This window comes from Odocoileus virginianus, chromosome 20 (genome assembly GCF_023699985.2).
Source record: "Odocoileus virginianus isolate 20LAN1187 ecotype Illinois chromosome 20, Ovbor_1.2, whole genome shotgun sequence".
In the NCBI taxonomy this organism is placed as follows: domain Eukaryota; kingdom Metazoa; phylum Chordata; class Mammalia; order Artiodactyla; family Cervidae; genus Odocoileus; species Odocoileus virginianus.
Window position 1 is genome coordinate 13,072,312 of NC_069693.1, and position 11,697 is coordinate 13,084,008.

Genomic DNA, 11,697 nt, shown 5'->3' on the forward strand with positions numbered 1-11,697 from the left:
CTGCGACTCTTGCATTGGCAGGTAGATTCTTTACCACTGAGCCACCCTTCTCATCCCTTCAGTTCAGTCGCTCAGTCGTGTCTGACTCTTTGAGACTCCATCTCATCCCTTAGGGAACAGCTAAACTGTCAAGTCTTCAGAGATCTTCCTCTTGATCCAAAGTACCAGCACGGCCCTCCTCCCCTGACCAACGTCTCCCCAGGCTATTCCCAATCACCAGCCTGTAGTGGAGTGTAGACATGACTTGAAAGTCAGACCCTCTAGGTTCAGATCCTGACACTGTCACTTGGGCAATGGCTTCAACTTCAAAGGATGCATTTACACACTTGTCCTGTAGAGGTGACAATACCTACCTCACAGGATTACATGAGTCAGTCCACATAATGCTCTTAGAATAGTGCCAAGCCCAGAGTCCTAGCTAGCTGCTATTATTATTATTAAATTCATAGGGCATAATCCCATCTGAAATTACCTTGTTTTATTTACGTGCTTGCTGTCTCCCCACCAGCCTGTGAGATCAGGAACATAAAGAAATGAGTTGGGAGATGGTTCTCGTTTGGTCATCTGATTTCCTTGGTGGCCAGGGGCCAATCCCAAAGTGGGGAACCAAGCTCCCCAAAGACCCTCAACTGCCCACACCCTGACGTAACTGAACCCACGAGGCCTGAACTGCGACTCACAAGTCTCATGTTTAAACTATGCTTGGAATGTTCGATAGGAACATAGACTTATTTTTAGGCAAGAAAGTTGTCTCCTAGGCTGACCCGGTGCCCCTGGAGCAGGCCGTATTTGGCAAGGCCGGCTTTGTGGCTGTTTATAAAAGAGGCCCAGAACTTTCTCAAGTCTAAGGTAGCTGCAAAGAGAACTAAATGCGCTGTGAGTCGTGAGTCTTGTATTTTTATGGTCAAAGCTGGTTCCCTTTGAATCTCTGGGGTGTTTCTGTACAGCGGGTAGGAGCCCAGTGCCACTCCCTGACCTTCCACGGCTCTGGGCCATGATCCATCAATCAACCATTCTTGAAAAGTTTCACTGCTCTCAGCGGACTGAATTCTCTTCCGTGGGTTGTCCCTGAGTCACTGATTCAGTGAAAGTTACAAAAGGAAAGGGAAAACTTACTTCCCAAAATGGTTAAGAAGGTTCCCCTGGTCCCAACTGGTCTAGGTATTTCCTCTCACTCCACCAGTAGACTCGGTGCTGGGAGACTACAGGCCTAACATCTCAGAAAAACACATCTTGAATCAGACCTTTCTAGACCTTTCTGTTTTACAGAAAGTCACATCCTACCAGACTTGGCTGTGTAGCTCCAGTGATCCCTCCTCCTCCTCCCGCCCCCAACCTCACATAGGAAAAACTGCTTGACTGTCCTGGTGATGTTTACCGGCTGGATACCTTCCAGGGCTGGTTAGCAGACAGCCTGTAAGAAGGGTTGATTCATCAGACTGCCCTTGAACTAGCCTGGCAAGCTGGCTGCTTCCAGACATTTTGAATTTTGAAATGGAGTTTATACTTCATAGGCCAGAACTGGAAGATCATACCAGCCTGTAAAATTTCTTTAAAACCTGACTCTTCCCCACATAATCCATGCCAGCAACAGCCCAAGAGGCATTTAATATTTCCATCAGACACAAAGGTTTGATGTAAAGATACTCATTTCCTTAAAGAAAAGAGAGCGGGGGAAAGAGGTGGGAGTAATGGGGGAGAAAAAGGTTTATTTACTGGCAGAGTTGGAGGAGGAAGGATGTGGATTGTTTAAAAAAAAAAGTTATCATGGGATGAACTGTGCTTGGGATTTGCTGGAAACTTTAGAGTTCTTTTTAAATTTGTCAGTGTTTGCGAAAGCAGGCAAAAGATGCAGGCACATTTTGCCCTGCTGTTGAGAAGTCACATAGCTGAGATTCCAACTCTAAACGCCTAGAGAAAAAGCACTCGCCTCAGCCACAAAGCCAACAGCGGCTTTCAAGTGTACTCATCTTCTCCTCTCTTACCAACATACATACTCCTCATCGACAAAACAGACTGGCCTGACCCGTGCACCACAGAACAGAGGCTCGTGGTCCCCCGACCCAGCACGGCCACCACGTATGTGGATATCTTCCTGGGAGACCGGCTGGCAGCACCATTTCTACCCAGTAGCCCAGCATTCTTCCACCGGTGCTGCCTCCAGGACAGGGGCACATCTCTCAAATACTAAGCAATCTCGTTTCCACGACGTTATCAGCTAAAGACCTTTCACACACACCTTGACTGAGACGGATCAAAGCGCACCGACGTGTTGGTGGCTGCACACGAGCACACCATGCCGAGGGCGCATACCGAGGCCGGGGACACTGAAGCCGGCTTCCCGCACTGCCCGTGGTGCTTGGTAAAGGGAGGCCTTTTTTTTCAATAACACCAGCTGGAGACCCACAGACTCCTGGTGTGACACCCCCTTCAAGCAACCTCCCGGGGTGGCTCTGGGTGCTCACTTTCAGGCTTCCTCCTGTGATGTTTCCCCTAACCTCGAACTGGCCTTCTCTGCCACCAAAATGAAATGTGTATTTAAAAATAAAAAAAAGAAGGGGGGGGGGAGAAATGCATTTATTTGACTTCCTGCCATGCCCCCATCCTGGATGGCTGTTAATTAAGACATTCTTGGAGCTGGAATCAGAGACTTTACTGGCCAGGAGGTAAGATATGGAAACCCTTCATCTTGGGCTCTTTGGAGGTTAAAAGACCAAATGCGTTCCCATCACACATGGGGAACGAGAAGGAAGGCGCACGGCCTGCCTTCTGCGCTGCCTCCCATCCACCTAGACTGCGGCTTCCACCCACTCTCACTAGACCTCAGGGAGGGGGGGAAAAGATGAAAAGAAAAACCCACTAGAAAGCCAGTAACAGACATCACTCAGCCCCACACCTTTTGCGGGGGGGAAACTTTAAAAAGCATAAAACAAACCACAATGTCTTCTTTATTCCTGCCCAAAGCTGAAGACACAAATGCTATTGTATTGCTGGTGTTCTAGCATCCCATTCAATCGTTTCAACACCATCCACGATATTTCCTAAGATGACTTCACTTGTGTTCTGTGGAGCAGAAACTGCCACTTACAGCTACTTCTGCCCATGTCCAGAGTTCCACTCGGAGACAGAGAATCTGTTCTGCTATCTTATTTGGAAGCAGAACATTGAAATCAGCCTTTCTTAACGCGGCAGGAGGACACTGCTTTCCTTTCTGAATCGAGAATGCAAATACCCAGATGGGGCAGCAGGGTGGTTCACGCAGAGGAGCAGCCAAACTTCAAGTGTGTTTGTGTAAGGAAGCTGGACCCTTAAAAAGACAAAGCAGGGCTTCCCTGGTGGCTCCGTGCTAAAGAAGCTGCTTGCCAATGCAGGAGACAGGGGTTCGATCCCTGGTCCAGGAAGATCCAGGGTGACACAGAATAACTAAGCCTGTGCGTGTGCCCCAACTATTGAGCTTGTGCTCTAGAGCCCAGGAGCTGCAGCTACTGAAGCCTGTGCACCCAAGAGCCAGTGCCCCGAAATGAGAAGCCTGCGTGCCACAAATAGAGAGGGGCCCTCACTTCTGCAACTAGAGAAAAGCCCACACTGCAACAAGGGCCCAGCGCAGCCAAAAACAAATGAATAAATAAAATTTAAAAAAGAAAACGCAATGTGAGGAGCAAGGGATAAACCCACAATTCTTTTATTTAGAATGTGGCCCCGATTTCTTTAAAAAAAAAAAAAAAAAAAAAAAAAGAAAGAAACCGTTAACATTTGAATGCAGAGAAAAACCCAGTGCCACTCAGTCTTCGGAGACATGTTCGTGGGCAGTACGGTGGGAGGCCGGGCAGGCAGGACGGGTGGCATGTTCCCGGGTGAGTCACTCTGCCCTGCCACTCTCGGAATGTTTCCAGGGTCAAGTGAGAGAACGTTTTTTCCACGCATGGCAAGCACACCATGGGAGATTTTAAGAGTTATCCACGCTCTCCACTGAAACTTGAATGACTTCGAGAAGGTTACTCCCTTTTGCTTCTCTTGTCTACCTTCTGAACACATCAAAGAGAACGTCTCTGCTTGGTTCTCTGGGTCTCTAACACCTCGCTGTCGCCACTTGCCAATCTCCTTCTGACAAAGGGAGCAGGCCTCAGGCCTACACCCTGCAGCAGGCTAGAACTTCACATCATTGTTTTCTCTCCAGCCTGTTTATTTTCGCAGTTTCCTTCTATTTATGGCCAGGGAAGCTGGGGTTTCCACTGGCAATACTCATATAAATTTCCCCTTTAAAACAAGTTTAAAAAGGCAAAATTGACTTAGAAGAATATTATTAAGTATATAAAAGCAAAAGTGGGCTATGGAAAAAATCACAAATGACTGAAGTTTAGGAAGTATGGAGCCAAGCATGATGTAGGGATGAGGGCCGCTCTGACTGGAGAACCACTGTGCCTTCTTGGAAACACAGGATGGTGCTCACTCTTGGGGAAGCTGGGGCTCATCCCATCCCAGGAAGGCAGGAGCCAATACAGAAACAGGTGGCAAATAGCAAATCCCAAGTTAAAGCTCAATTCACTCACTTTTAGAGATCCCTTCAGTAAATTACATCTAAGGAAAAAAAGGCCACTGGCCTCTTCTGGAGTAACTGCTGCTCAGACTAAAGAGATGGCAACCAAGTTACACCAACCGGCTTTCAAAGACTTTCCACGGATATTCCAAGTTAATGCATCTGTTGTTTACGAGGGAAAGGGGAGGGGGAAGGACATGAAAGAACAACACAACCGAAAAAGGCACACCACCAAGACAAATGTCTCTGGGGTTTTTATAAGCCCAGAGAGACTGCTACTTGGACAAAACTTCTGCTAGGAGGACACGTTTGCCGGTTAAATGCATGCAGAGTTTTCCCCTTTCTGGAGGAGGCGGATCCTTCTCCTCCCAACCAGTCGGTTAATTTTTCCTCCCAGTAAGATCACTCTTTAAACAGAGGCTAGACTTTTTAAATGATTTCTGTTTTCCCTTGGCTCACTGAACCTTATACTTCCTGATACCTGGGTTACTAACTAAAATGTAACTCATAAACCTTCCTGAAGAAAAAGCAAGCGTTACTTGTACCACTTGCAGACACTTTATAACAAATTCTGGCGTCTAGACGGGCAACACTGTAAAACTAAGTTTCCTTATAATTGCACTGGAGGCTTTGATGTTTGGAAGTTGAACTTCATCCTGAAGGAGACTGATCTGGAGTTCTCAAACTACGGGGGACATAAAGACGTCTTTCAAACCTCCCTGGATGACAGGATTTGTATCAACTCAAGTGGAAGCTTCCGCCCACCTTTTAGTAGGTCAGTGTTTCAGTTACCACTGCCATTGAATTACCAACTTGCTATCACTCGCCTCCTATTTCCATGAAAAAAGAAGGGGGTGGGGGGCAGGGAGGGAGACTTAAAGTAACATGAGTGCTTTTGTTATTCTGTAAAATAAATACATAAAATAAAAGCGACAGAAGGGAAGTGACCAGACACAGGAAAACAGGGACATCACTAAGTGAAGGAAATAAGGATAAAGCTGGGAAAACCATCGATCTAGAACATTCCAAATGCCAGAGAAGAGATAAACATGCTGATTAATTCAGCCTTTCAGAAAACCTGAATGAGCAAGTGACACTACAGCAAACAGCTGTTCCTTAATTATCTTTGCCCTTTCCCTCTCCTCCTCCCCCACAAAATAAAAGGGAATCCTTTTTAAAAAGCAAAACAAAACAAAACAACCCTAAGTCTGGTCAAAGGCTTGTACAATTCCCGGCACATCATAAATCAATATGTCAAAAGCCAGAAGTGGTCATCTCAACAGTCTCAGAAATTCCTTGAGTCTTCCCAAATCGATTCCTTTTTGGCTTCATTCTCTTTGCTGTCATCTGCTAGACCAGCGCTGCCAGCTGACTTGTACTACTCACTCACTTAACTCTGCAAAAGGGGGCTGTCTGGCCAAATTCAGCCGTGACTGGAGTGTATGTTTAAATGGTAGAACTCCCCACCCCAGAGACTTGAGACTGGAAGCCAGCCTTGTTCCTGCTCCTCTGACGTCCAATTCAGGGGGCACTTTGGGCGGCTGTTGTTGAGGTGGTCTTGTACGCTCAATTGTGTTCAACTCTTTGCAACCCCATGGACTATAGACAGCCAGACTCTCCTGTCCATGGAATTTTCTAGGCAAGAGTATGAGAGTGGGTTGCCATTTCCTACTTCAGAGGATCAACCGGACCCAGCGATCAAACCCATGCCCTGTGCATCTCCTGCATTGGCAGGTGGATTCTTTACCAACGGTGCCACCTAGGAAGCCCTTTGGGGGTGCAAACCTACATTTTCACTGACCTCCTGGACTGCATCTCAGGAGTTAGATAGCACCAGCCGCATCCGGATGTTAAAACCCCATCCTCATTTCCAGGGTTGTTTTCCTCCAATACTCCTCACCAAACTTTTCCCATGAGGCAGCCTGCTCGAGGCCAGGCCGTCAGCTGCCATTAAATGGAACTATTTAGCACCAGTTCCAACTGCACAGTGAGTCAGCTCCCCGCTGCCAAAGGAGCCTCCTTGCTGGTCTCAGGGAGGGTGTTTCAAAAGGCAGAGGGCAATCCTGCCCATGCCCTAGAGCGCAGAGAAGGAAACTAATTAGATGAAGCAGTAGGCGCCACTCCACGGCACCAACTGGATTTCAACCCTCACCTGAGGGCTGAGCACATTCAACACACCTTCCACCCACATTCAACACACCTGAATGGGTGTGAGTGGCTACAAGGGGCACTGCACTCCAGCCAACCTCCCTCACCTTGCCTCTTAGGCGGGCGTCAGAAAAGCCCTGTTTCTTGCTCTTTTCTTTAAATTAATTTTTACTGGAGTACGGCTGCTTTACAATGTTGGGTTAGCTTCTACTGCACAGAAAAATGAATCATTTTGTAAAGCGACTCCCTCTTGGACTTCCTTCCTGTTCAGGTCACCACAGTGCATGAAGCACAGTTCCCCGTGCTGCACAGTAAGTTCCCATCAGTTATCTATTTTAGACATCGTACCAACAGGGTATGTGTCAATCCCAACCTCCCGACTCCTCCCACCCCTTACCCCCTTGGTATCCATACGAGTGCTCTTCGTCTATGTCTCTATTTCTGAGAAAAGCCCTGTTCTTAAAACTTGGGCCAGGGGGGAGTGACCGAGGACAGAAGCTAGCAGCTGAGTACATTTCCCTACCCCTCTCCCAGGAAGGCAAACAGAATACCTGCCCCCCTTCTCACATGGGGGTGTGTGTGTGTGTGTGTGTTAGTTGTTCAGTCGTGTCAGACTCTGCGACCCCATGGACTGTAGCCTGCCAAGTTCCTCTGTCCATGGAATTTTCCAGGCAAGAATACTGGAGTGGGTTGCCATTTCCTTCTCCACCTCACATAGGTACAGTCTTTAATTCTAGATGACAACTGAGTCTGGGTCTTTTTTATTTTTTTATTTTTTGGTTTTGGTTTTCACTAAGTAACTTATTCCATTTTTAAAAACTGCTAAGGATCTGCTAGTCTCAGCCAGATCCTAAGAGGCAAGCAATTAAGAGTAATGGAACAAAATAACAGATGGCTACTTTGAGGTCTCTATCATCAGCCTAAAAGAAAAAAAAAGAAAGAAAGAAAAACAACCCTACTTGGAGAAAAACAAGACACCATCAGAACGTTCAAATAATTAACTCAAACCTAATAGAGCCCAAGCCAAAGGTCAGGGTCTAAACACTGAGGCCCTGTGAGCAGTCAGTGATGTTTCAATGACCACGCCAGGTTAGCAGAGGAGGCAGGGACTCTTGCTGCGACGAGAACTTCAGGAGTGGCTACCAAGTGCCCTCGCCTGTCTAGCAGAGCAAGGGTGGCGAGGCCACTCAAGCCTCTTTCAGAAACGGAGAGGGAGCTCTGGCCCAGAGCTATAATTGCTCAAGAATTTGCTCAAAGACCAGACCAGTCCTTCCCCTCGCACCCCTGGAGAAAACATGCAGAGCCTTCCCAGATCAGAACTGTTGCATAAGCTACTTATCAGGTAATGCCTTGGTTACAAGGGTCCCCAGAAGGGCTTCAGGTGGATGTGAGAACCACTGGGAACCTCAGGCACCCTCTGACTTGGGCCAAACCCTGCTTAATTCCTAGAAGAATTCAACTGCCACACGCTTTAAGGGGCCCACAGCTGTCCTGGAACACAGCTTTTAAGAGCGTGAGAGTATACACAGGACACTCCCAGGACTGCCACCCTCTCTGTGGTCCGTGGCTCAGCCTCAGAGGGGCAAGAAGGGCAATCTGTCACTTGCCAAAGTGGCACTGCCAAGCAGAAACACCCAGTCTGGGGGGGATGGGGATGGGGTCCTCTTGGAAGAAAACAACACAGACTCGTCTCTATATTCTTTTCCATTACTCCTTCTCCCATTTCAGAGAAGATGCCTGCCCCCAAATAGGTAGGCACACAGCAGTGAAACAATATTCCCCCCAAAGTACAGTTGCGTGTAAATATTTGCTGCAGTTGTATAAAGTCGGACACGCTAGGATCTGGCCCGTCTTGAGAATCTAAAACAGCTGGTCTGAGAGGGGCTGTGAGCCACCCTTTCCTTCCACCATGCCTGGTCCCTGAGGACGGGGGTGGGGGGATGACACAACCGCAGCCAGGCCTGGGGATGTCGGTGAGTCCCGGTTCCTGCCCCGGCCTGAAGGGTGCCCTGGCCTCACCCAGTGGGCAAGGGAGACTACAGCCACGGAGGAGTACCCAGGCGGACTCCCAGAAGGGAGTGGAGTGAGCAGAGAGTCACTCTGGGACGGGCAGGAGTCAGCGAGGGAGGGGAGGGAAGGTCCCTACCCCCCACCACCTGAGTCAAGAGGCTCCAAAGCTCGCTCTCCGCCAGTACGGGGAGCTGGAGAAGGAGGAGCCCAGGTTTTCTCAAAAACAACCCCATGGACACCGCCTTGTTCCCTTCCCAACTTCCCAGGTCTCTGGACAACTCATAACCTTTCTCAACCCGGCACTGCCTCCGGCAGTAAATTATTGTTGCGACTGGAGGCTAGGTCTCTCCCCTCAAAAAGAATTTTTGTCAGATTATCTCAACCTGCCCACCCGGAGGTAGGCGGGACAACAGATAAGGACACCACCACTGAGCCGCCACCACCCCACCCCCCCAACTACCGATGAGGAAATTCAAGCAGAGGTTGGTAATTTACCCCAAGGTTAAGCCAGGCCCCACCCCGGGCTGCCTGGCACAGCTGTTCCTTTCACCCTTTCCCCGTCAGCCTGGGCCGCCTGCATGGAACCCCCAAAGCAACAGCTCACACCCTCAAGAGGCTTCCAGCCACACTCAAACCCCTTGCTACTCTCCCAACACCATACACATCCACCCTTGTAGAATCACAGAAGGGACTCCCTCGACCCCTCCTCACTCCACAGATGACAGAACCACACTGAGACCAAGGGTCTTGCCCAAGGCCATGGAGCTGATAATGAATCTGGGAAGAAAATTCAGGTCTGAAGAACCTAAGACATGCCTCTAATAGTAAGTACCTCCCACCCTCTTCACACACTTTGAAACAGCCCCCTCCCAAGACACACACCCCCCTCAACACCTTCATTTCTTTAGCTCTTCCCGCGCATGCTAAAACCTCTCTTCTAGCAGCTTGGAGCTCCCTGCTCTCTACCACCTTGGATTATATGCACACCTATACACATACACAGATACACACAGACACACACCCCACCCTCTCTGCACTTCCCACTCCTTTTGATCTACCTCTCCCCACTGTGAGTCCCCCGAAATTGTCTCCACACCCCAACGTGCCACCTGAAAACAGACCCTGCTTTAGAACAAGCTCTTCATCACCACCCCCGAAAGACAATTCTTCTGGACACTCTCAGCCCCTCCTCCCCAAACAACTTGTTCTCCCTTCACAACACATAAACACACTCTCCAGTCCTGGGACAGCACCTCCAGAAGCCCTCACCCCCAAATTCCTCTCTTGGTCTATCCATCACACACTCCCTTTCTAATGAGAGTTTCATTACTCCAAACACCTCCCTCCCACCATCCGCCATTCCGACCATTCTCTCCCGCCATTCTCACCTCGTTCAGGCTACCTTTGCCTCCGGCAACGCCAATCCTTTGCGGAGCTTTGTCTACGTTCCATCAATTCTTCAGAACCCCTCCTCAGAATACTCCAAATTCTCTCTATCCCCCTTCGGCCTCTCATCAAGGAGGCCTTGGCGTCACCAATACCTCTTCTATCTCCCAATCTTCTCCTCTTCCCTGTAGGACAGGGCATCCCTGATAATATCTCGCCCCTTCAAAGCCTCTTATTCACAGCTCCCTGACTTCTCCCACCACAGCCAGAGTTCAGACCTCCTTAGCAGCCTCCCCATCCTCAACCACCAAGCCCTGGGTCCCTTCACACCCACTCTAGAATCTTCATCCCCTTTAGAATGAAGGGGGCTTCATTCCCGGGGCTCCCATAATTCCAATCCTCTTCAGAGGATTCTGTAATCCAAATAACGCCCTCCATACTCCAGCTCCTCTTCGGGCTCCCCCGATGCCGAATTCTATCCTGACCCACACATTCCAGGTTCCCCCTTTTCCCTCTGACCACCTCCAGTCCATCCTGACCCGTCCATCCCGCCTCAGACCCAATTCCGTTCTTGAGTCTCCTCCAATCATCTCGCCGACTTCCCCTCATTCCCAGGCCAGACGCTCCAATTCCTTCCTCGGGCTCCCAGATTCCCAGTTTTAGATTTCCATATCCCCTACTCAGCCGCCAATTATTTTTTCAGACTCCCAATTCCCCGCTCAAGTTCTGCAACTCCTTTCCAGGACTCCAAACGCCTTCCCAGACCCGCTGAATCCTTCTCAGGACGCCCAGTTCTTACCACAGACCCTCCGAGCCCGTCTCGGGGTCTCCGAGCCCCTTCCCGGTCCCCAGCCTCCCTCAGAAGCCCCCCCTCCAGCCCGTCCGGCCCTCGGGCCGCGCACCTTGCGCTGCTGCTTCTCCCAGGCCGGGTCCAACAGCAGGTCCCGGTCCCAGTCGTCCTCCTGGGCCATGTAGTCTCCCATGCTACCCCCGCCGCCAGCGCCATTGCTCCCGCTGCTGGGGCCGTACTGGTACGACTGGTTCGCCGCGTGGTAGTCCACCATTCCGCCGCCTCTCCCGAGCCCGTCCGCTCCAGCCTCTGCTCCCGCCCCTCTGCTTGAGCCGCTGCCGCCGCCGCCGCCGCCGCCGCTTCAGCTGCTTCAAGCCCGCCCTCCGCCGGCGCCTGCGCACTGCCCGCCGCGCCTGCGCACCGCGCCGCCGCCGCCGCCGCCCTCCCGCGCGCGCGCCTCCTAACGCAAAAGGCCCTGAGACTCCGCCTCGGGGAGTTCGGAGCCTGCGCACAGCGCGCTTCCCCGCCGCCCTTCGGCTCGTGGACGAGCCGCGCCCCCTGTTCCCGCGTGAGCGCGCCCGGCCTCGGCGTGTGGGCGGGGCCGGACCGCGGATGATTCGTAAGGCGGGTCTCGCCGTCCAGCTAAGAAAACCCGCTCAGGCGTGGCCTGTATCCCATCAACAAGAAAAATCCAACAAATATTTATTAAGCGCCCGCTGTGTGTGTTGCACTTAAACGAGATAGATAAAACTCCCTGCCCTCGCGGAAGCTTTTAGTGAAGGGAGACAACAAACAAAAAATTTTCAGTACAAAATATATGTTAATA

General features: G+C 50.4%; 1 protein-coding gene across 8 annotated transcripts in view; it reads right to left on the reverse strand.

The window, feature by feature from the left end:
• The window catches only part of ACTN4 (actinin alpha 4), a 74,623-nt gene extending 63,378 nt beyond the window's left edge, over positions 1-11,245 (reverse strand). For 4 of the 8 annotated variants that reach the window (XM_020870355.2, XM_020870354.2, XM_020870356.2 and 1 more), the window contains exon 1: positions 10,984-11,244. In XM_020870355.2, the coding sequence (XP_020726014.2) occupies positions 10,984-11,145 (162 nt within the window). In that variant the 5' untranslated portion in view covers positions 11,146-11,244. Of the gene's footprint in view, positions 1-10,983 lie in introns of all 8 variants that reach the window. The other 4 variants (XM_070450918.1, XM_070450919.1, XM_070450917.1 and 1 more) reach the window with 2 other exon arrangements.
• Positions 11,246-11,697: the final 452 nt, after the last annotated feature.